The sequence below is a fragment of the Mus musculus genome, chromosome 9 (genome assembly GCF_000001635.26).
Source record: "Mus musculus strain C57BL/6J chromosome 9, GRCm38.p6 C57BL/6J".
NCBI lineage: Eukaryota > Metazoa > Chordata > Mammalia > Rodentia > Muridae > Mus > Mus musculus.
Window position 1 is genome coordinate 110956124 of NC_000075.6, and position 25213 is coordinate 110981336.

Genomic DNA, 25213 nt, shown 5'->3' on the forward strand with positions numbered 1-25213 from the left:
CTCTGAGTGGAGACCAGAGCTCTGGTGCCAGGGGACACATTTTTCCAGTCATGCCCTCTGGCTCCGGGGAGCCAATGCTTTTGTAAAGCGATTCTGACATAATCATAATTTGTTCTGATTGTTGGGGGCGGAGGCACGGAAAGTTTGTCAACTAAACCAACACTTATGGTTGTGTCCCTGTTCACTCCCAACACCAGCCCCGCCCCAGCCCTTGCCAGTTCTCCACACTGTCTACCTGGCTGGCGTCTTTCCTCTTGTGGCTCCTTGTGTGGTCTGTTCAGCTCAGATGTCTGATTCACAAGCTGAGCTGAACTATATCCCTGTATGCAGATGTTCTGATATTCTCCCCTATAGCCTGGAGACTTGGGAAGTGTGGAGGGACCTCATTCATCCTAAAAGGCTTTCTGGCTTTCATGGGTACTACATGAACATGGTGCCCGGACATAGATACAGGCAGACCACACATCCACATAAAGTAATAAAGTTTGAAACTCTTATCTGTTGGGCTGGAGAGATGGCTCAGCAGTTGAGAGCACTAGCTGCTCTTCCAGAGGTTCTGAGTTCAATTCTCCACAGCCACATACATGGTGGCTCACAACCATCTGTAATGGAATCTGATGCCCTCTTCTGGTGTGCATGAAGATAGAGCACTTATGTACATAAAATAAAATTTAAAAGAATCTGATTTGCTAATATATCTCCGTGTCGTTTCTCAGCCCCACTCTCTACCTATGCCCCAGGAAGCTTCTTCCAGCTTCTCACCCTGCTTAGCTGCAGTTACTTTACTTTGGCATTTTGGTTGCCTCTTTAAAAAAAGGTTTTTATTTTAACTTAAAATATTATTTATTTTTGTTTTTGCTTTTGTTGTTGTTGTTGCTGCTGCTGCTATGTGTGTATGTGTGTGTGGGTGGGTGTGTGTATGTAGGTCACACATGCACCATAACATAAATTTGATGGTCAGAGGACAAGTTTTTGGGAGTTGGTGTTGAGCCATGGACCCTTCATGGTGGAAGAACATAGTGAGGGTTTTATGTTGTTCTTGTTTTTAATGACTTTTTACCCCCTGGAACTTACTTTGTAGACCAGGCTGGCCTCAAACTCAGAACTCCGCCTGCCTCTGCCTCCCGAGTGCTGGGATTAAAGATGTGTGCCACCACGCCCGGCTAAGATTTCATCTTGTGAAATGTAGATCATTTCCACTTGCCTTTGTTGGGTCCACAACGAGAAACTGAGGACACTGAGGTGCCATTCTTACCCCAGCCAATCAATAATTCAATTTCCATGGAGAAATTACACTTCTCTAGAGGATCTGAGTTCTGTTCCCAGTACCTATAGTAGGTGGCTCACAAGCATCTGTAAGGCTGGCTCCACAGGAATCTGAAGCCAAAGCCTCCTCAGGTACCTGCACACACACACACACACACACACACACACACACACACACTACATCCACTACACACATACACGCACACATCACACACATACACAGCACACATCACACATACCCAGCACACACATATACACATACACTACACACACACATTACATACACCACACACATACATATACTACACTCACACATATCACACACACACACACACACACACTTTAAATATATCTGTTTGAAAAGCCCAGTCTATGCGCATATGGAGCTGACATATGTATTTTTTTCCTAGGTAACTTTATGCTGCTCCCCAAATGGGACACAAAGTGGTCGTGTTTGACATCTCTGTTGTCAGAGCCTTATGGGAAACTCGTGTCAAGAAGCACAAAGCATGGCAGAAGAAGGAGGCAGAAAGGCTGGAGAAAAGCGCCCTGGAGAAGTATATTTTGGTGCCTGTTATTTGAGCTTGGTGGGAGTGGGCCTTCAGGCAGGTTGCTGTGTGCTGCGGCGGAGGGGGCTCTTTCCCTAGGCTCTCCATCTGTCAGGGCCACTTCCCTCCATAGAGGGACGTCATGACCCATGTGCTGTAGCCAGAAGCTCTTTAACAGAGACACCCAAAGTTGTGAGGAGTTACAGACTGTCCTGACACCGTGGTGGTCACAAGGAGGGCAGAGATGGTACAGAGACCCCTCTGCACTAAACAGTGTAGAGACCACATGGCTGTCCTCTCTGAACTCGCTCGTTAGCCCACCCACAGCTCCTGCTGAGCACTTTCCTTTCTTCACACGTTTCAGTTTTTGCCTGATGTGCTGAATTCTGGGTAAGACTCACTGTGCTCATGCACTTGGACTGAAATGATGTAATCTGAGTACCAGAAACTCGTGAAGTGTGAGTAAAAGAGTTCTGTACAAAAACTACGCTGAGTGGCTGGAGAGAGGGCTCAGCATTAAGACCACTTACTGCTCTTGCAGAGGACCAGGGCTCAACTCACAACCACCTGTAGTTCCAGCCTCAGGGTGCCTGATGCTGTCGTCTGGCCTCTGTGGGTACTACATACATACACTCCATGCACACACAGACAAGCAGGGGACACACACACACACACAACTATGTTGAGCTGAAGAGATGGCTCAACGATTCAAAGTGCCTGCATCCATGGATATTCATACAAACATGGAGCCAGGAGGTGTTGGAGCACGTCTTTTATCCCAACACTCAGACGGCAGAGGCAGGTGGATCTCTTTTGAGGATAACCTGGTCTACAGAGCAAGTCCTGGGACAGCCAGGCCTACAGAAAATCCCTGTCTTGGAAAACAAAAACAAACCAATAAAAGCTCATCATATACAAATGTGGCATACACATGTACATATACATATACACACAATAAGAATAAAATGTAGGAGCGGTTGGTTAAGAGCACTGACTGCTCCTCCAGAGGTCCTGAGTTCAAATCCCAGCAACCACATGGTGGCTCACAACCATCTGTAATGGGATCCGATGCCTTCTTCTGGTGTATCTGAAGAGAACAATAGCATATTCACATACATAAAGTAAATAAATAAATCTTTAACAATAAAAAAATATAATGTAACAAGCTCCACTCCGTTGAGGAGGTGACGCTTCAAAACCTTTCTTTACAGTCAACGTGAGCACGCAATCACACCCACGCTCCGACATAAAGGAAGGTGACACACTGAGGCTGTGCACTCAGGAGGCTTTGCATTCATCTCTAATTTTTATTCTCTGCGAAGAAACCAAACCCAGAATTCTTGAGCAGTGTTTGTAGTCAAAGGCAAAAGGACATTCTGATTGGCTAACTCACCTCAAAGGCAGTTCCAGTTGGCACAGAGTATTTGTTAACTTTTTTGTGTGTGTGTGTGTGTGACAGGATTTCTCTGTTTATCCCTGACTGCCATGGAACTTGCTCTGTAGATCAGGCTGGCCTTGAACTCACAGAGATCCACCTGCCTCTGCCGCCTGAGTGCTGGGATTAAAGGTGTGCACAACCACCAGCTTTTGTTTGTTTGTGTGTTTGTGTATTTGTTAGCTTTTAAGTTAGCAACAAAAGGTGTAAAATGTGAATCAGTGAATCAATCAATGTATAATCTATTTTTAAAATTAATTTCGTGTGTGCTCATGTACCCTCTGTTGCTGCACACCCGTGGAGAGGTCAGAGGGCAACTTGCAAGAGTCAATTCTCTCCTACCATGTTGGTTCTGGGGCGTCAAACTTGGGTCATTAGGCAGAGCGTGTCTTCACTGCTGAACCATCTCACCAGCTCCACTTGTTTTCAGAACAGGGTCTGAGTAACCCAGGGTATCCCTGAACTCCACGTATGACAGAGAGTGACCTTGAACATCTCATTGGCCTGCAGCCACCTCTTGAGTGCTGGCTTTAAGGCTGTGTTTATATGGGTCTGCAATCTGTGATATAGAAAAGACACAGGGCCCAAGGGCTACCCTGTCACTATGTTGCTTGGATCAGCCTTCAGATTCGTTTTCAGAAGCAAGAAAAGCTGAGGCAGGGGGATGTTACTGCTGTATCTGTGGATCTGAGTTTGATCCCTGGGACCTGCATGATGGAGGGAGAGAAATGATGTTGATGTCTTTGGTTGTCCTCCGGCCATTTGTGTTTCAGAGGGTGGCATTGAACTCATGATTCTCAGAGTTCAACCTTCCCGTGATCAAAACCTTTGGAATTGTGTTCATTATTGAAGGTGTTCCTGACCCTTCGGCTTAACGCCAGGCACGAAACCTTCATGATATCTAAGGTGGCTTCTTCCCTGCACTAGGAAAGTGGTGTTTACAGAGCAAGGCAGCATGTGCTGTATAATCCCAGCATCTGGGAGGTGGAGGCAGGAGGATTTGGAGTCTGTAGTCATGCAAAGTGAGGTCAAGGCCAGACTGGGCTGTAGAAGCCTCTGACTCAACAAAACAAATAAGAAGGTGACACTTGCGGACAGACCTAGGGAGTCATGCACAGAAATGTGGGGATGTGGAGTCAGAAGCAGACATGACACCGGAATAGTTTAGGAGAGACCACACTTAAGCATGGGCATTGGTAACATTGGTAGGAGGCTTAGCCAAGGTTCCATCTAACCCAGCTCATCTTTTAGTCATAGCGACTAGTGATGTACAGAAGGGTCTCAGATTTCCCAGCATCCCTGGTGGCTGGAAGGGGAGGTTAGGACTGTGCTTAGGGAGCCCACAGTGGGAAACCAGGTTCCAGGGAAGTGGAGGACTGAGGCTGCTTATTTCCCTCGGAAATAACCAGTGTTCTGCTTCCTGCCTTAGGATAAAGGAGGAGTGGGACTTTGTGGCCGAGTGCAGGAGGAAGGGCGTGCCCCAGGCTGAGTACTGCAAGAATGGCTTTGTGGACACCAGCACAAGGCTCCTGGAAAAGATAGAGAGGAACTCTGTTTCCAGGCAGAGTGCGCGAGTCAAGGACAGAGACAAACGGAGGAGTCCATTTGTGTTTGAACTTTCAGGGACACAGTGGAAGGTGAGTCAGGGTGTCTGCCTGCCTGTGGCAAGTGGGCACTCATGGTTGTGCTACGGCTGAGGTTGAGCTTTAGCCTTGGCCAAATGAATGCTCCATTTGTATGCATTGAAAAACATCTGTTCCTTTTTTCAGTGCTGGGGATTGATCCATGGCTTCAGGCCTGAGCCACAACCCCAGCCTTGCTTGTGTGCATGAGGCTGTGTTGAGAATTATCTCAGTGAATGTTCTGTGAGCTACAGTTCTCTCAGACTGAGATTATCCCATGAGCCTCCTTGCTACTTTCCTTTTGCGTTTCCATCATTTAGATTGGTAGGTACACAGATGGTGCCTATCTACTGAACTCAGTAGGTACACAGATGGCGCCTGTCTACTGGACTCAGGTCCTCAGGCTTGGTATGTACCCAGTGAGTCATCTTGCTAGATCAGAATATGTGTGTGTTTGTGCATGCATGCGCGCGCGCGTGTGTGTGTGTGTGTGTGTGTGTGTGTGTGTGTGTGCGCATGCATGTGTGATGTGGAGGTCAGAGGACAACTTTGGAGGTGGTTTCTCTCAGTCCCCCATGTTGGCTCCAGGGGTTGGACTCTGTTGTCAGGCTGAGGCAAGCACCTTTACTTGGTAAGCCATTCTACTGGACCTCCATTTTATTTGTTCTGTGTTACCCCCCCTCCCCGCGCACAAGTCCCCCAGTCAGGGTTTCTCTGTGTAGTCCTGGCTGTCACTTGCTCTGTAGACCAGGCTGGCCTCCAACTCAGAGATCAGCCTGCCTCTGCCTCTGAATGCTGCTACTAAAGACATGTGCCACCACACCCAGCTGACATTATTAATATTGCTTTTGTTATTCTGGAACTTGTTATGTAGGCCTCTGCCTCCTGAGTGCTTGTATTAAAGAAGTCCACCACCATACCCAGCTCACTTTATTTTTTTGAGACAGGGTTTCTTACTGAATTGAAAGGCTACCTTTTTATACAAACTGTTTTGAGATTTTACTTTTTATTTTATGTGCACGGGTAACCTACCTGCACATATGTAAATGTACCACATGTGTGTCTGGTGCGCCTGTAGAGACCTGAAGAAAATGTCAGATCCTCTGGGACTGGAGTTACAGATGGCTGTGAGCCGGCACGTGGGTGTTGGGGACTGAACCTAGGCATCTTCCATTATTCTGATAACTATATACATTAAATAGTTTGTATAGTTAGCTATATCTGGAGACAGAATCTCACTAAATTGCCCAAGCTGGCCTTGAACTTAATGATACTCCTGTCTCAACCTCCGAAACAGTTGGACTTCCAGGCCTGCACCATTCCCTGACTAGAATTTGATTTTAATATTAAAATAAGGCTGATCTGCTATTGTGATATTAATGACAACCGTCCTTGGCTTCTGTAGAAGTGGCCGCAGTTTGGCTCTGATGTTCTCACATGCCTTTCATAGTTTGAATAAATCCTTGGCTTGGAGCACACAGAGGCGCTGCCTCTGGCTGATACTGTTCCTTCTGTTGCAGGAGCTGCCTGATTCGCTGAAGGAGCAGACACACCTCAAAGAATGGTACATTCACAGTACCCTCATTCAGATCATTCCCACGTACATCGAGCTGTTTCAAGCCATGAAAATTTTGGATTTGCCAAAAAACCAAATCACGTGTCTTCCAGCTGAAATTGGTAGGTTCCTCGGCAGGAATCAATGGTCATTGTTGGCGGCGAGCAGGCAGGTCATCGCCAAGTGACACAGTGCAAACACCCCTTTTCCTTCTCCTCCTGCTCCTGGGTGTCCATCAGGGGTTTCCCTGTTCCCAGAGCCGCCGGTTCACCGTGGCTTTGTCCCCTTTGGGACATGAAGTATCATGATCTATCTGCACGATTCAGCATCGATAGGTATTTGGCAGTTGCTTAGAAACCTGAAGTCTTAGGAGTGGGCAACATTATAAGGATTTTTTTTTGTTTTTGTTTTTTTGTTTTTTGTTTTTTTTTTGAGACAGCCCTGGCTGTCCTGGAGCTCACTTTGTAAACCAGGCTGGCCTCGAACTCAGAAATCCACCTGCCTCTGCCTTCCGAGTGCTGGGATTAAAGGCGTGCGCCACCACTCCCGGCTAGGATTTCTTTGTTGCCAGGTATGATGGTGCATCATTAATTCCAGCACTTGGGAGCACTTTAGAGACACATTAATAACAAGATTAGTGTAAAAGTAGGATAGAATATATCTTATCTATATAGTCATCCATTGATAGTTTTAGCTTAGCTTATGTCATTTTGATTGATCAACATCTAATAATGGTTTGGTTTTGGTTTTGGTTTTTGAGACAGGGTTTCTTTGTGTAACAGCCCTGGCTGTCCTGGACTCACTTTGTAGACAAGGTTGTCCTTGAATTTACTAAAATAGATCTGCCTGCCTCAGCTTCCTGAGTGCTGGGATTAAAGGCATGCACCACCATGCCCAGCCAACATTTAATAATAATTTTTTATCATTACATTGTCTGAATCTTCTTTAAATGAAGATTACAATAATTATTGATGTCTTTCTTTCTCTTGGGGTCTGAGGACCATCAGGCCCAGGAAAGTCATGAATGTGGTCCAACACAAAATCAAAAACTTACTTAAAACACCATGAGATTTAAAAAACAAAAAAACAAAAAACAAAAACCACATCACTGCTTGATTCTAGAATTTGCAGATAGCGTTGCTGTGTCCCAGTGTCAAAAGGCTGAACGTTCCTGGCACTGGTCCCACTGGTCCCATGTGTCCTAGGACACTAGCCCAGGAAGGAGTCATTGGACAGTTTATCAGAGGCCTTGTCTGGCCTGTCACTTTGTTATACACAGGGTGGGAAGATTATAAGGTGCCTTGACAAGACGATTTGACAGATAAACGTATTGACTGCCAAGACTGACGAGTGACTTCAATCCCCAGTACCCATGTGGTGGAAGGAGAGCACTGACCTCTGCAAGCTGCCCTCAGATTCCCACATGCTGATCCTCCTGCCTCAGCCTCCTAAGTACTGAGCTAGCAGACACGCATCACACACCCCAGTTAGGCACTGGTGTTTTAAAAAATTCCCTATGAGCTGGGCATGGTGGCACACGTCTTTAATCCCAGCACTCGGGATGCAGAGGCAGGCGGATTTCTGTGTTCAAGTCCAGCCTGGTCTACAAAGTGAGTTCCAGGACAGCCAGGGCTATACAGAGAAACCCTGTCTTGAAAAACCAACCAACCAACCAAAAAAAAAAAATTCTCATGTGCCCCCCAGCACTGATGGGCACTGGACTGGGGATGGGGGAATGGGGAGGAGGAGAAGAGAGCAGCAAGCGAGGTCGTCCCGGGAGGCCAGTTTGTGAGTTGGGCACTCATTCAGCTAACCGACTCTTGCATTTCTTTAACTGTAGCATGGATATTGTTCTGTACTGGGCACCTTGTTCTGTTATTCAAAGTCCTTGTGATTTTTTGGAGTATTATTATGATTTATTCTTATGCTAGTTTCTAAGTTGGAGCCTGTATTTTCAAACAAGAATCAGCATTAGGGGGGCTGGAGAGGTGACTCATCAGCTAAGAGGGGCTAAGTTTGATTCCCAGCACCCACATGGCAATTCATAATTGCCTGTAACTCCAGTTTTAGGGATGATCTGATATCCTCTTCTTCTAACATCAAAGACTCCTGCATGTATGTGGTGCACACATACATGCAAATAAAATAAAATGAAATAAATATTAAAGTAGAATCAGAACTAGAATACAGCATCTTCCGATCATTCTGGAAATGTTCTGTTCTTTTGGATGTGCTCACACCCGCTTGACTTCTAGATTCTTTGGGAAGCATGACGTATCAGAACGGAAAGAATGCAGATGGAAAAGATGAATGGTGTATTACACGCGATCTGTAAACCGTGTGTTCCTTTTAGTCATTTATCACACATGCAGAACTTTGCATATTTCTGTATCTAGCTCATGCCCTGTTTTAAGAGTTTTAAGAGTCTTGTTTTAAGAGTCTACCAGCAGGCACCGCAGTTTCTGCTATCCTAGGAGCTACAGCGATCTTAACAATCAGGGCCTTGTTTCAGCTCTCATGAGGTTTGCACACCAAGGGTGCCTGGTTTGACCCAGGCTATATGGCAGACAGATCCTCTTCACACCTTGCAGTGGTTTGAGTGACAAAGGTTGGTCCCTGTTGGTGGCGCTGTTTGGGAGAAGTGGAACCTTTTGGAGGTGGAGCCCTGCGGGAGGAAGTACGTCAGTGGGGGCGGGCTTTGACTTGGGTCTATAGATTTATTCTACTTCCTGCGGTGGGAGGACATGTGATCAGCTAGCTTCCTGCTTCTGTTTCCGTGTCATGCCCTTTCTGCAATTATGAATTCTCCCTTTGGAACCATAAGCCAAAATTTTGCTTTTTCCCTTTCAACTTTTAAACGTTTTATTTGTGCATATCTGTGTTTTGCTTGTACATGTGGCTATGGACCACATGTTGCAGTGCCTGAAGAGGCCAGAAAAAGGGTGCTGGATCCCCTAGAAATGGAGTTACAGTGGGTTATTAGCTGCCGCGTGCATGCTGGGAGATGAACCCAGAACCTCTGGGAGAGCAGGCAGTGCTCTTAAACACCAGGTCCCTGCAACCTCAAACTCTCTTCTCCAAGTTTTGGTCATGATATTTTATTACAGCAACAGAAAAGTAACTAATGAACGTTAACGTTAACCCTAGTGTCGCCGGGGATGAAAGAACTAGGGAAGTGAAGCCGACCAGCAAACCATAGCGCAAACCGCGGAATACTCCTGCTAAAGCCGGAAGTGGCTAAGATGAGCAGACCGCCAATAAAGAGCGCTCGAAATACAAACACTGAATTGCTTTATGTCTGCACACCTCTTACTGTTGTTTTTGCTTTTGTTTTGTTTTGTTTCCCTTTTCTTCGAATTTCTTTTTGAGACAAATACAGACCTTATGTAGCTTTTTGAGACGGGCTCATTACACATGGCTGTGATCTTTCTGCTTTTGTACTTTCAGTACTAAAAATAAGGCTCACTGACATGTCTGGGCTCCCTGTCATTAGGCAAAGCTTTCTCCCCTGAGATTTGTCTCTGTTCTTGAGAATCTCTTTGTAGATCTGGCTGGGCTGTAAGTCACAGAGATCTGCCTTTCTTTGTCGTCTGAGCCTAAAGGTCTATGCCACCATGCCCAGCTTGTTTGTTTTGTTTCTTTCTTTTTTTCTTCCTTCCTTTCCTTCTTCCTTTTTTTTTTTTTCAAAACAGAGTTTCTCTGTGTAGCCCTGGCTGTCCCAGAACTCACTCTGTAGACCAGGCTGGCTTCGAACTCAGAAATCTTTCTGCCTCTGCCTCTGCCTCCCAAGTGCTGGGATTAAAGGTGTGTACCACCACTGTCCAGCTTGTTTCTGTTCTTAAAAGACGTTGAAGGACCTACTCAATGGAGGTTGACATTTTGTGTTGCCAGGTCGCTTAAAGAACCTGAAAGAACTCAATGTGAGTTTTAACCATTTGAAGAGTATTCCCCCGGAGCTAGGAGACTGTGAGCATCTAGAGAGACTGGACTGTTCTGGGAATCTGGACCTGATGGATCTCCCCTTTGAAGTAAGAAACAAGTGCGTCTGCCCTATGACTTGCTATTATTTAACTTATGACATGAAGTGCTCTGCACTGGGAGAAACCTTTACTAAAACTCTAGTATTTTGGTTTGTTTGTTTATTGCTAGTTTGTTCTTAAGCTTCACATGCAAATGTGAGTTGCCAAGCAACTTTGAAATAGGACAAAACTAGAGATGCAGCTTCAAAACTTACTATAAAGTCACAGCAGAGAATTTACATAAAGACAGATGACAGACAGACAGACAAACAGACAGACAGAAAAATAAGACAGAATTGAAATTGCAGAGACAAACCTCTATTATATATTTACATATACATTATAATTTTATTTTGAGATAGAGTATTACTATGTAGTCCTGGCTGGCCTGAAACTTGCTGTGTATACTGGGATTAAAGGTGTGCATCACCATGCCCAACTATATTATATTTACAATCAATTAATTTTTCAACAGAATCACCCATATAGTTCAGTAGAGAAAGGACAACCAGTTCAATAAAGGTTCTTGGGAAAATTAAAACCCCACCATCTATCCATCCCCAGATTTCATCCTTTAAAACCTCTTTAGGTTGGAGAGTTTCTTTGGCCTGCCTTTCAGCTCTCTGATTTTTTTCTTCTGCTATTTTGAATCTGATATTAAACTCTTATAATGGATCTTTGTCTCTGTCTGTCTTTCTCTCTTTCTCTTTCTGTTTCTCTGTTTCTCTCTGTCTCTAAGAGACAAGGTCTTCCTGTGTATCCCAGCCTGGCCTCAAACAACCAGTTTCTTTTTGCCTTAGCTTCCTGAGACTGGATTTTTAGGTTAGTTGTTTTAGTCTCTAACTCTTTCTCTTTCTCTCTCTCTCTCTCTCTCTCTCTCTCTCTCTTTCTTTCTTTCTTCCATAATCATCCCATCAAACACCAATAAGAAAATGTCCCCCTGGCTGATCTTATGGAGGCATTTTCTCAACTGAAGTTCTCTCCTTTCATCTAATGACCCTGGGATTTGTAGGCAAATAGAACTGTCAGTTTCAGTGTGCTTTATAAATGTTTTGCTTTGCCACTGATGAAAGTAACTAATGGGAAATCTCTCTCTCTTTTTTTTCTTAAGGTTTATTTATTTTATTTTATGTGAGTACACTGTAGCTGTCTTTAGACACACCAGAAGAGGGCATCAGATCCCTTTATAGATGGTTGTGAGCTACCATGTGGTTGCTGAAAACTGAACTCAGGACCTCTGGAAAAGCAGTCAGTGCTCTTAACCGCTGAGCCATCTCCAGCCAGAAATGCCTCTTATATTCATGGAATTTCCTTCTTTGTTGGATGTTGCAGTTGAGAGATGGATCAGCAGTTAAGAATGCTTGTTGCTCACGCAGACAATCTGAGTTCACAATGCCTTAACTCTAGTTCCTGGTAATCAGATGCCCTCTTCTGCAGTCAGCACTCGCACACACACACTATTCACTTAAAAAAAAAAAAACCCAAGCATGTTATTATTATTATTTTTGATACATTAACAGCCCCTCTTAGTTATGGTTTCTATTGCTGTGATGAGATACTATGACTATAGCAACTCTTTTTTTCTTTTGTTTTTTCGAGACAGGGTTTCTCTGTGTAGCCTTGGCTGTCCCGGAACTCACTCTGTAGACCAGGCTGGCCTTGAACTCAGAAATCTGCCTGCCTCTGCCTCCCAAGTGCTGGGATTAAAGGCATGCGCCACCACTGCCCAGCTTAGATTTCTTTATGACATTATTTGTTTTGTGTGCCTCTGTGTGTGGGTGCTTGTGGAAATCAGAGGACAACTCTTGGTAGTTGGTTTTCTTTTCATAGTCTAGGCCCTGGGGATCAAACTCATATCATCAGGCTTGACTGCAAACACTCTTATCCACTGAGCCATCTTGGTGGCCTGCAAATGTGCTTTGAGAGATTACTCTAATTTTATTCATGGACTCTTCAAATAAGTAAATTAAAAAAGAAAAAGCTCGGGGCTGGAGAGATGGCTCAGCGGTTAAGAGCACTGACTGCTCTTCTGAGGTCCAGAGTTCAAATCCCAGCAACCACATGGTGGCTCACAACCATCCGTAATGAGATCTGGCGCCCTCTTCTGGGGCGTCTGAGGACAGCAACAGTGTACTTACATATAATAAATAAATAAATAAATAAATAAATCTTTAAAAAAAAAAAAGAAAAAGCTCTTATGTTTCATAGTAGCTACCAAATATTCATAACAATTCCAGTTATGCAACATCTGTTCAACTTCATTCAAGATTCACAGATTTTCACTGAGGTAAAATATATCTATCTCTCCATGTGTTTGAGTTGGCATCTTGCAAACAAGACCTCTGGATAGAAAACCACAACAACAGAACCCAACCTGCTCAGCCCCTGAGGCCAGACATGATCAAGGAATCCTTATCATTATCACCTGGCCTTTGCACATGTGGGTTTCCTCAAGACTTGTCAAAGCCTGATGCAATTCTCATCACACCATCATACTCTGTAAGACTTGATCTTTCTAGTTGGCCATGGTGGCACACGCCTTTAATCCCAGCAGAGGCAATGGGGAGTTCGAGGCCAACCTGCTCTGCATAGTGAGATCTGGGACAGCCAAGGTTTTGTAGTGAGACGCTATCTCAATCAATCAATCAATCAATCAATCAATCAAACAACCAACAGCAGCAGCAGCAAGGAGAGACTTGAACTCTCTGTCTTTTGTGACTTTGTGCATGCTACTTCCCACCTGGGAGACCCAGTTCCAGTTTTCTGTCCTCCGTGAAATCCTTCATTTCCTGAAAGTTGAGACTCGTCAATTCTTACTCCCCGAGTTTGTAGCTTTGCTTATTTGTAAGAAATTTCAGCTCCCCGAGGGCAGCCATAGTGTGCTGCTTACTTCTGTATCCCATCAGGAAGTACAATGGGTGCTTTACAGTAGGTGCTCTGGAACGTATAGTGGCTCTGGTCTGTGATACATATATACTCATGGATGCTTCTGAGACAGAAACGTTGTTCTAAACATTATTAGTTGAACTTCATTCTTGTCTTCACACGGTATATACATGTCCTGATGCCGTGATAAAGCATCTGATGAGAGCAGCTCGTGGAGGGAGGGCTTTACGTTGGCTCACACCTCGAGGGTACCACCCATCATGTCGGGAAGCTGTGGTAGCAGGAGCTTGAGGTAGTCACTACCACTGCGTAGTCAAACTGAGAGTGATGGGTGCTGATGCTCGCTTGCAGCCTAGGACCCCAGCCCAGGGAATGAGGCAGCCCAGCCACAGTTAAGGGGGGGGGGGTCTTCCAATCACCATTAACTCAATCTACCCAGTCCCTCCATCCTAGACGTGCCCAGAGACTGGTTTCCATGGTGATTCTAAATCCTGTCAAGTTACCAACCAGGGTTAACTGTCACAGAGGGTAATTAAAATGTTCTTGTATTCTTTTCTAGTTAAGTAATTTGAAGCAAGTTACATTTGTGGATATCTCTGCGAACAAGTTCTCCAGCGTTCCTATCTGTGTCCTGCGGATGTGTCGTCTGCAGTGGCTGGATATCAGCAGCAACAATCTGAGTGACCTGCCACAAGATATAGACAGGTAGCTACTTGCATTCGAAGGTGAGGTATATGAATTGATTACTAACACACTGAGATCCTTAGCACTTACATATGCTAGCACAGAAATATTCTTTGAAATCAACTAATTTTCCAGAGTTTGTTTCTAGGAAACGATAGAGTAAGGCAGTTTCCATTGTGTATCACACATATGTGCATGTATGCATTTGAACACATCTTCATTGTCTGGGCAAATTTGACTTGTTTCAGTCATCTATCTTTCTATCTATCTATCTATCTATCTATCTATCTATCTATCTATCTATCTATCTTGTTATTAGACGCGTTCTCACGACCGGCCAGGAAGAACACCACAGACCAGAATCTTCTGCGGCAAAGCTTTATTCTTACATCTTCAGGAGCCAGGGTGCAGGAAGCAAGAGAGCAAGAAGCAAGAGAGAGAGAAAAGCAAGAGAGAGAGAAAAGCAAGAGAGCGAGAAAAGCAAGAGAGCGAGAAAAGCAAGAGAGAGAAAAAACGAAACCCCGTCCCTCTTAAGGAGCATTCTCCTTCGCCTCGGACGTGTCACTCCCTGATTGGCTGCAGCCCATCGGCCGAGTTGACGTCACGGGGAAGGCAGAGCACAAGTAGTCATAAGATACCCTTGGCACATGCGCAGATTATTTGTTTACCACTTAGAACACAGCTGTCAGCGCCATCTTGTAACGGCGAATGTGGGCGCGGCTCCCAACATCTCCCCCTTTTTCTTTTAATAAGAGCAAATAGGCCACCCATATTAATGAGAGTGGAGATAGAGGTCAAATCCCCAGTGTGTAGGTAAAGGAGCCATGTACAGGATTAGCTCTTAGGCTCACAGGCTTTTACCCAGAGCAACCCTGACCTGCTCCCGTGTCGTTTTGCCTGGGGGAAGGGAACTAGGACACTGAACCTTCATGAAAGATGACATGTCTCCCTAGAATAGGCTCATATATGCCGCAGAGCCTTTCCATTGCAGTGCTTAGCCTTGCAACTCTCTCGGGCTGCTGAAGCACACTCACTCTATCCCGTGCAATGAGTCTAGCCTCATGGGATATAAGAGCTGAGTGGCCAGCGACCTATTGCCTAAGCATAGATAACCATATATCAGGGGGAGCTCCATGTTCTAGTCCTGCAAGCGCCTGGGCAATAACCACCTTGTCTCTCCTAGTTTGGGCCTTAAGCTTACAGACCAATCAAAGAAGCAACACTAATCCACAGCAAAGTGTATCTCCAAATAATATTAATCCCACCCATTTTTTAAAGAAAGAAAATGCTGAGGAGATCCAATTGGGTAATCCTTTGGTCAGCGACAGGTCCAAGCGCGTGGAGTTGACCTGAAGTCTCAATTTCCGAAGGATCTGTTCAAATTCAGCCATCCAATTCTGTAACATATACTGAAAAAGACTTTTTGACAAATTAGCTGCCCTAGTAAATTTAACATACTGAATGGAAATAACACACAATCCCGGAAACTTTTGTTCACATCCCTGCTGAGTTATTTGTCATAATACATCTAGTTGTATCTGGACAAGATCTATGAGTTGATTAACCAGCATGAGACCTCTCTGTATCTTGACATTAGCTGAGGCCTGTTCATCTATGACTGTAGTCACTGAGGCTGACAAAGTGCTAATGGTGTCAGTCGTCTGGACCTGTCCAGACAGAGCCAAGGCTGTCTGAATTAAGGCTAAACCCAGTTCCTAGTTAGTGGTAAAAAAGCAGGAGAATACTTAAGCATTATACATCACCGTCATTGGGAGTGGAAATGTCGACATTATCCCCCAACGCTGCTCTCTCTTTATTATTGACGCCCTGGACATCACCAAGACGAGGGACATTAGTATTTCCTTGGTCAGTCTGGATTTTTCGGGTGAGTCTTTCTGGTACCCAAAATGGGTTGTCTTCATTCTGTGGGAAAACACAGATAGCTCCCCTGGATCTTATCAAAATAGGATCCGGGCCATACCATTTATTATCAAGGACATTTTTCCATTTAACCATCTCATTGGGCCTATCTGGCTCTGAACAATGACGTTCAGCCGCAGTATGGCCATGAGCATCAATATTTAAAAAATTGAGTGTAAAGAGTGCCAAAGACACCGACACTCTTGGTGCTCGGGGTACAGTCTCCTCAAAAGTTCCCCTCTTCTGTTTTATAAGATAGGCTTTGAGGGTGCGATGCGCACGCTCAACAATACCCTGTCCTTGAGGGTTGTATGGAAGTCCAGTCAGGTGGGTTACGTCCATCTGACGGCAGAACTGCTGGAATTTTTGAGACGTATAAGCTGGTCCATTATCAGTCTTAAGGAGTCTGGGTTTCCCCCAAGCACTCCATGCCTCAAGACAATGTTGAATCACATGTGAGGCTTTTTCTCCGGTTAACGGAGAAGCAAACATGATGCCAGAACATGTGTCAATGGACACATGGAGATATTGAAGTTTTCCAAAGGAAGAAACATGTGTAACATCCATTTGCCAGACCTGTAGAGGTCGAATACCGCGTGGGTTAATTCCCACATGAGGAACTGGCAAGAACTCACAGCAGCTTTGACATTGAGTAACAATGTCACGGGCTTCTTTTCTTGTCAAGGAGAAACGACTGCGTAATGTTTCAGCCGTCACATGAAAATTGTTATGAAAGTTTCTTGCAGCCTCTACCGGGGATGATAGGGCAGCAGCCACCACTTTAGTGGCCTTATCTGCCAAATCATTTCCCAGAGCCATGGGGCCAGGTAGGCCTGAATGGGCTCTAACATGAGTAATATAAACAGGAGATCTTCTAGATAACAAAACTAATTGTATCTGCTGAAAAATATTGGCAACTCTACTGGAAGGCTTAATCACTCCAGCCACTTCTAAAAGATTTACTGCATTTACCACATAACAGGAATCTGACACAATATTAAGGGGTTCTAAAAAGGTTTTTAAAACTTCTAAGACCACTAAACATTCTACCACTTGAGGTGAATTTTCATTATATTGTTTGGATACCACTTTACCATTAGCCACATAGGCACCTATGCCAGTTTTTGATCCATCAGTATATACCACAATCCCATTTTTAAGTGGGTTTCTTACTGTTATTTGTGGAAACACAACAGATTGATTTTGGGCAAACTGTAAGATTGGATGTTTTGGATAATGGTTATCTATTTTTCCTGAAAAGGAGGTAACTAAAACTGCCCAATCATTAGATGCGGCTGCCAAGGTTTGAACCTGTGCAGCAGTATAAGGTACAATTAAAAGATATGGACTTTGCCCAAAGTGGGTGATTGCTGCTTTTAGGCCTTTAAGGGCAAGCTGTGCAATTGCATCAGGATACCAATCTATTATTTTAGCTGGGGATACGTTTGGATGGATCCACAACAATGGCCCATTCTGCCACAAAACTGCAGTTGGCAATTGTGCTGTCTTAAAGACACACAAACTGAAAGGCTGCGAATCCTCAATACGTTGTAATTGTGCATTCTGTAAGGCCTTTTCCACTTTTTGTAAGGCCTGGTTAGCAGCTAGAGTAAGAGTCCTAGGGGAGGAGATATGAGGATCTCCTTCTAAAATACTAAACAAAGGCCTTAACTCAGCGGAAGGAATCTTTAAAAAAGGTCTAAGCCAATTAATATCTCCCAACAGCTTTTGAAAATCATTTAAGGTATGGAGGTGATCTCTTCTTATCTCTACCTTTTGGGGCACAATCTTATCTGGGGACACCACAGAGCCCAAGAATTGTCCTGTATCAGAAATTTGGACCTTTTCTGTGGCTATCTGTAAACCCCACTGACTTAAAGTTTTAAGTAGAAAAGGATATGCCTTTTGTAGCATGGTAAGGTCTTTATGGCACAGGAGGATGTCATCCATGTAAAGGAGCAAAATTAAAGAGGGGAATTGTTCCCTCACTGGCAAAAGAGCTTCTTGCATATAAAGCTGGCACATAGTAGGACTATTGGACATTCCCTGTGGTAAGACCTTCCATTGATACCTCTTATCAGGTTTAGCAGAATAAGCTCTCTGACCCGTTAACAAGTCAAAAGTCCAATCTCTCTGCTCTGGAGTTAAAGCAGCAGCGTTTGCTCGGTCCTGCGCCTGTGCAGCCTCTCGCCACAGAGATCTCCATTTCACATATTTGCCCATACTAGGGAGAGCGGCTTTTACAACCGTTTGCCAGTCAGCAGGAGTTAGTGCCATGCCAGCGAGCCTGTCTAACTGCACCAAGGTAAAATTAGCATTGGTTCCGTATTTACGAACCGACTCAGCAATTTCTTTAATCTGCACATATTCTACCGGAGCGTGGACACGCCCACCCTCGGCTCCTTCAAAGACTGGAAATGCCTGTTCTATTTTCCTTTGTTCCTCTCGGGGAATGAATGAGTCTGCGCACTGCCTCTCTGCGCACTGCCTCTCTGCGCATTGCTGACGCACTACGGGCTGACGCACTACGCAGGGCGGGGACTCCGCATAGGGCGGGAGTGCACCTGGTAGCCGATTGCCCTGAGGCCAATTAGCAAACTGGCCTTCGCCAGCCGCTTTTGGCTTTTTTCTTGACCAATTAGCTGGCTGGTAATGGGCTGCTTCTTCCTCCCAGTCTGTTTCCTCAGAGGAGAATTCTTCACCTGCTTCAGAGCTACTAAGAGCTGGCTCCCCGAGCCCATCCAGCGATGAGCACAGGCTCCTTTTCCTAGAGACCTCCGCTAATTGATCTTTCTTCTTTTCCCTTTTTCCTCTTTTTCTTCTAATCTCTCTCCAGGTATTCTTACCTGACCTAAACTTTTCCTTGGGTTCAAGACCCTTGGAAAGGCCTGTATACTTACCGTTTCTCCTTGCTCCTACTCTCTCTCCCCGCTTTACTTCTGATAGACTGCCCTGAATTTCCTCTAGAATTTTCAGCCCTATCTTAATCACTTGATAACATGTGAAAAGGAACAAAAGGGCTCCTAACACCAGAAAAAATTCAAGGCCAAACATTTTCCACTTTACTTCTGATAGACTGTCTTGAATTTCGTTAGAAAGTTCAAGATCAGACTTATCTTGTAAAGCTATACTTACGGGTTACCGCCGTTCCCCAGCTGAAAAGTTCTGAATTCATACAGTTGAATCCTTCTTAACAGTCTGCTTTACGGGAACCTTTATCACCGTCGTTCCCCAGCTGATGAGTTCTGAATTCGGCAGTTGAATCCTTCTCAACAGTCTGTGTTACGGGAACCTTTATAAACGTGATCCGCAGTTCTGGTTCCGGAATGAGGGATCCTCCTTGCGCCAGTCCCGAGTTTTTTTTTCTCGTCCCGGAATTCGGCACCAATTGTTATTAGACGCGTTCTCACGACCGGCCAGGAAGAACACCACAGACCAGAATCTTCTGCGGCAAAGCTTTATTCTTACATCTTCAGGAGCCAGGGTGCAGGAAGCAAGAGAGCAAGAAGCAAGAGAGAGAGAAAAGCAAGAGAGAGAGAAAAGCAAGAGAGCGAGAAAAGCAAGAGAGCGAGAAAAGCAAGAGAGAGAAAAAACGAAACCCCGTCCCTCTTAAGGAGCATTCTCCTTCGCCTCGGACGTGTCACTCCCTGATTGGCTGCAGCCCATCGGCCGAGTTGACGTCACGGGGAAGGCAGAGCACAAGTAGTCATAAGATACCCTTGGCACATGCGCAGATTATTTGTTTACCACTTAGAACACAGCTGTCAGCGCCATCTTGTAACGGCGAATGTGGGCGCGGCTCCCAACACTATCTATCTATCTATCTAACTATCTGTTTATTTATGTGTGTAATGACTGGTTCTCCCCTTTTAGCCCAGGCTGGCCTGAAACTCACTATATAGACCCAGTTGATCTTGAACTTGCAAAGATCTGCCTGCCTCTCCTTCATGAGTGCTGGAATTAAAGGTGTACAACACCATAATTGATTTTTTAAAAACTGAGTGTGAGTGTGAGTGTGTGTGTGTGTGAGCATGCACGTGCACATGTATGCCTGGGAAAAGAACTCAGATATTGGCTATGAGAGCTGATCCTCTCCTTCCACCGTGTAGGTCTTGGAGACCAAATTCAGGTTGTTAGGTTTGGTGGCAGGCACCCTTGCCTGCTGAGCTAGCTCATTGCATCTTCTTTCTCTCCTTTCCTTTGAGACAGAGTCTTGCAAAGTAGCCCAGGTTAGCCTCAAACTCATAATCTTCCTGCCTCAACCTCCTAAGTCCTGGATCCATAAACGTGCCATCACAACAGCTTCGAAGAGATTTTTGTTTTCTTTATTTTTTTGATTTTTGAGATAGGGGCTTACTCTGTAGCCTGGAAGGACTCAGAACTCACAGTGTTCCTGACTCAGCTTCCTGGATGCTAAGACTACTGATATGAACCTCATTTTTTAAAAAAAAGATATATATATATATATATATATATATATATATATATATATATATTATTTTTAAAAAACAATTGTTATGTGCTGGGGGGATAGTTCAGCGGGTGAAGTGTCTTCTCTTTAAGCGTGAGGATGCCAGTATATATGTGTGTATATATAATATAATATTATATATATATATTATATAATATATGCATGTATGTCTGCATATAGAGGAGGGCATCAGATCCTATTACAGATGGTTATGAGCCACCATGTGGTTGCTGGGAATTGAACTCAGGACCTCTGGAAGAGCAGCCAGTGCTCTTAACCTCTGAGCCATCTCTCCAGCCCCGATATGAGCTTCTAGACTAAGTTTCATCTTTCATAGAATAACATTGTTAATTTTACTTCACAGAGATTGAAAAGAAAATGTATTGTGTGTAGAAACATTATTATGAGTAGAAACACTACTCTGCTTAGAAGAACACCAGCGAAGAGAATGTTTTCTTACTTTTCATTTATTAACTTAAGGTCCATAACTTTAAACAGAATTGGCACGGTAGTTATGTTATTAAATTATATCCATGCAGCTATTTAATTTTTAAAAAACAAGAGTTATGTGCTAGGGGGATGGCTCAGCGGGTGAAGTGTCTGCCCTGTAAGCATGAGGATGCCAGTTGGGTCCCCTACAGTCCTGTAAAAGCCGTGTGCGGCTACTCCCAAGTGTAACCCTTGTGCTCTTGCTGGCAAAAACAGGCAACTCCCCGGAGCTTGTGGCAACCAGTCTAGTCAGTTGGTTATCTATCACCAGATTCGGTGAGAGACCCTGGCTCAGAACACAAGATGGAGGGGTTGGTCCGATGGCTCAGTGGTTAAGGCCAAGTACTCTTGCAGAGGACCCAAGTTCCGTCCCTAGCACCCACATCAGATGGCACACACCTGCCTGCAACTTCAGCCCCGTAGGATCTGGCTCGTCAGGCAGCTGCACTCTGGTGTACCTCCTCATGTACAGAAACACATAAGTATGTGTAATTTAAAATGAAAAAAAATGAGAGAATGTGAAGGGGCTGGAGAGGTAGCTTGGCTATGAAGATAGCCAGTGTAGCCAGATGCGGTGGCATATACTTTTAGTTCCAGCACTCTGGAGACAGAGGCAGATGGATTTCTGTGAGTTCAAGACCACCCTGTTCTACATTTCAAGTTCCAGGACAGCCAGGACTACATAAAGAGACCTGGTCTTAAAACAACAACAACAACAACAAAAGAAACAACAACAACAAAAAGACTATTTAAATGTTATGCCATAGGACCTGAGTTCAGCTCCCCGCACCCACACTGGGAAATTCATAACTGCCTGTAACTCCAGTTCCAGGGGTCTGACACTCTGGCCTCCGTACACCTGCTCTCATGTACACATAATTAAAAAACATATAAGCTAGACTGAGTCATTCTTTCTTTCCTGCCATTGATACTATTAAGCACGTGCCCACACATAAAAATAAAATGTAAAATGTAACCTGTTCTTTTTTTATTTTGTATTTTTTGGTTTTTTGAGACAGGGGTTTCTCTGTGTAGCTCTGGCTGTCCTGGAACTCACTCTGTAGACCAGGCTGGCCTCAAATTCAGAAATCTGCCTGCCTCTGCCTCCCAAGTGCTGGGATTAAAGGCGTGCGCCACCACCACCCAGCTTTTTTTTTTTCTTTTTTTCTTTTGTAACCTGTTCTTTAAATAGTAATTAGTACACTGAAACATATAAGATAGATTAATTCATCCATTCACTCATTCATTCATTCATGCCACTGATAATTTGGCTTCTTATTCCTGGGCCTGGAAAGTGGGCCGGGCTCAATGGGTGTAAACCAACCCATGTCCTCTTGAGTTTACACTGGTACTACGAAAATGTAAATAAACTGCTAGGTTTACAGACCGTTGGTGGCTTAGCTAGCGTCATTCCAGATCACATCTCTATTCTTGGTCCCTATGAGGAACGAATGTTGGCATTTCTTGGGCTAAGGAGGCCAAGTGACATTTGTCTGTGTTTGAAATGACAGGAGTTTTTTGAGATATTTGTGGCATTACACAAGACATGGTAAATGAATGGGAAAAAAAAAAAAACCCCAACAACAAAAACATAAAAACAAAAAACAATCTGGAGGTGGGACCTCCAGACTAGAATAAACTAGAAAGCAAAAGCAAATAAACATAAAACACATTTTGTTTTTGTTGTTGTTTTTGCATTCCCTTTTGTTCTGTGGTTTTCTTCCTTCTATAATTTTTTTAAAAAGAGTAGCTTGTATAAAAGGAAACTGCTCAAATCTGTGTATTCTTACAGGAACCCAGGGAAATGCAGGGGACACTTAGGATGAAGTCTGTTGATTTTTTAGGGCCTGTGCGGCTTGTTCTGTAACTTGTTAAATCCATGTCTTCAATGGGCAATTAAATCAGTAAAAAGTAAAATCTACATAGTTTCATGCATTTTTTGTTTGTTTGTTTGTTTTTCGAGACAGGGTTTCTCTGTATAGCCCTGGCTGTCCTGGAACTCACTTTGTAAACCAGGCTGGCCTTGAACTCAGAAATCCGCCTGCCTCTACCTCCCAAGTGCTGGGATTAAAGGTGTGCGCCACCACGCCCGGCACATTTTTTTTTTAAAGATTTATTTATTTATTATATGTAAGTACACTGTAGCTGTCTTCAGACACACCAGAAGAGGGAGTCAGATCTCATTACGGATGGTTGTGAGCCACCATGTGGTTGCTGGGATTTGAACTCAGGACCTTTGGAAGCGCAGTAGGGTGCTTTTACCAGCTGAGCTATCTCACCAGCCCCACATTTTAAAAAAAATCATAACTTTGTGTAAGTGTGAGGCGTAAGGTCATGGTTGCGCGCGCGCATGTACACACACACACACACACACACACACACACACACACACACACACACACACACACACACGGTTGGTGGTAAATAAGCCGAGCCCTTGCTTCTCTGCAGGCTGGAAGAGCTACAAGGTTTCCTGCTGTATAAAAACAAGCTGACCTACCTTCCTCAAGCCATGCTCAACCTCAAAAAGCTCACCTTGCTGGTTGTCAGTGGGGATCACCTGGTGGAGGTCCCGACCGCCCTCTGCGATGCCTCCACGCCTTTGAAGTGAGTACACCGGAAGGGGCGGGCCCCCAGAATCCCTGCACAGGGGCAAGAGCCAATCACCTCTGGCTCCATCCAGGATATTATATTAGATTAGAGGCTGATTAGATGATTTTCATACTCCGGAGAATCTAACCTTGCTCCACTTTCTACAGGAGTTGAAGGGGTTTGTTTATCGAATGCCCGAGGAGTATAGTCATTAAATAGAGCTACAAACACCACTTGCCATTGGACAGCATAAGGTGGGGGGCACAGGCTAGACCTCTCATTTGTCACATCTCTGTTGCCCTGGATAGAGCAGACACTGTTCAAGGAATCCTTTCTGTTTGCATGATCTTTCTGACTTCCTCAGTGATCCCCAAAACAAAGACAGCCATCTATGCAAAGGTGATACAGGCTCTAATGGGGTGAAGTCTTGCTCTCTCCCAAATGGATAAAAAACAAGTCAGGAGACTGTGCCCTCGGGAACCTTCTCATACATCTTCATTTATCATTATGAAGAGACGGAGACCCAAATTCTTGGACGGTGTATTGTGAACAAGATAGAGGAAAACGGAATTCTGATTGGCTGACGTCTGATTGGCTGACTTCTGATTGGCTGACTTCTGATTGGTTGACTTCTGATTGGCTGACTTGTGTCTCTTAATTTCTGTTAGACAGGGTCTTCTGTGGCTCAGCCACAAACTCACTGCACAGCGGAGGATGACCTTGAACTCCTCATCCTCCTGCTTCCACCACCTGAGTATGGGAAGTACAGGCATGCTCAGTTTATGTGATGCTAGGGATCAGAACCAGGGCTCTGTGCATGCTAGGGAGGCGCTCTGCCAACTGAGCCATGTGGGGGATGATTAAAGAAAAAGACGGATGAATTGCGTGTGGCTCAGTGGAGAAAAGAAAGAATGAATAAATGGATGTGTTAGAGAAACCACTGCTCCAGAAGGAAAATACCTTCATACTCTGTAAATGCTGCTAAGAAAATAATCAAGGAGTAAATATAGATATAAATATATATCCCTGCTATCCTGAAACCAAAGTTCCAGACGGTGGTTGTGACCAGTGTGTGGGTGCTGGGAATCAAACCCAGGCCCTCTGGCAGAGCAGCTAGTGATCTTGACTGCAGAGACATCTCTCCAACACACAGAAGAGGAATTTTGCTGTTGAACAGTCCCAGTAAACACGTGCGCTTTCTGTGCTTTCCCTACAGATTTGTAAGCCTTGTGGACAATCCCATTGATAAGACCGGATGTCAAGACACTGAAGACACAGTAGAGAGCGAGCGGGACCGCCAGCATTTTGATAAGGAATTTATGAAAGCATATATTGAAGACCTTAAAGAAAGAGGTGAGTTGGGACAATGTAAAAACCGTCTAAGGGCTGGTGAGATGGCTCAGTGGTTAAGAGCACTGACTGCTCTTCTGAAGGTCCTGTGTTCAAATCCCAGCAACCACATGGTGGCTTACAACCATCCATAATGAGATCTGACACCCTCTTCTGGTGTGTCTGAAGACAGCTACAGTGTAATTACATATAATAAATAAATAAATCTTAAAAAAAAAACAAAAACAAAAACCGCCGGGCACCACGCCTTTAATCCCAGCACTTGGGAGGCAGAGGCAGGTGGATTTCTGAGTTTGAGGCCAGCCTGGTCTACAAAGTGAGTTCCAGGACAGCCAGGGCTACACAGAGAAACCCTGTCTCGAAAAACCAAAAACCA

At 44.5% G+C, this 25213-nt stretch overlaps 1 protein-coding gene across 3 annotated transcripts in view; it reads left to right on the forward strand.

The window, feature by feature from the left end:
- Positions 1–25213, forward strand: part of Lrrc2 (leucine rich repeat containing 2) — a 32522-nt gene that overhangs the window by 4579 nt on the left and 2730 nt on the right. For 2 of the 3 annotated variants that reach the window (NM_028838.2, XM_006512365.4), the window contains exons 2-8: positions 1677–1823; positions 4679–4886; positions 6392–6548; positions 10318–10454; positions 13891–14036; positions 23347–23502; positions 24704–24840. In NM_028838.2, the coding sequence (NP_083114.2) occupies positions 1699–1823; positions 4679–4886; positions 6392–6548; positions 10318–10454; positions 13891–14036; positions 23347–23502; positions 24704–24840 (1066 nt within the window). In that variant the 5' untranslated portion in view covers positions 1677–1698. Of the gene's footprint in view, positions 1–1676; positions 1834–4678; positions 4887–6391; positions 6549–10317; positions 10455–13890; positions 14037–23346; positions 23503–24703; positions 24841–25213 lie in introns of all 3 variants that reach the window. The other variant, XM_006512364.4, reaches the window with a different exon arrangement.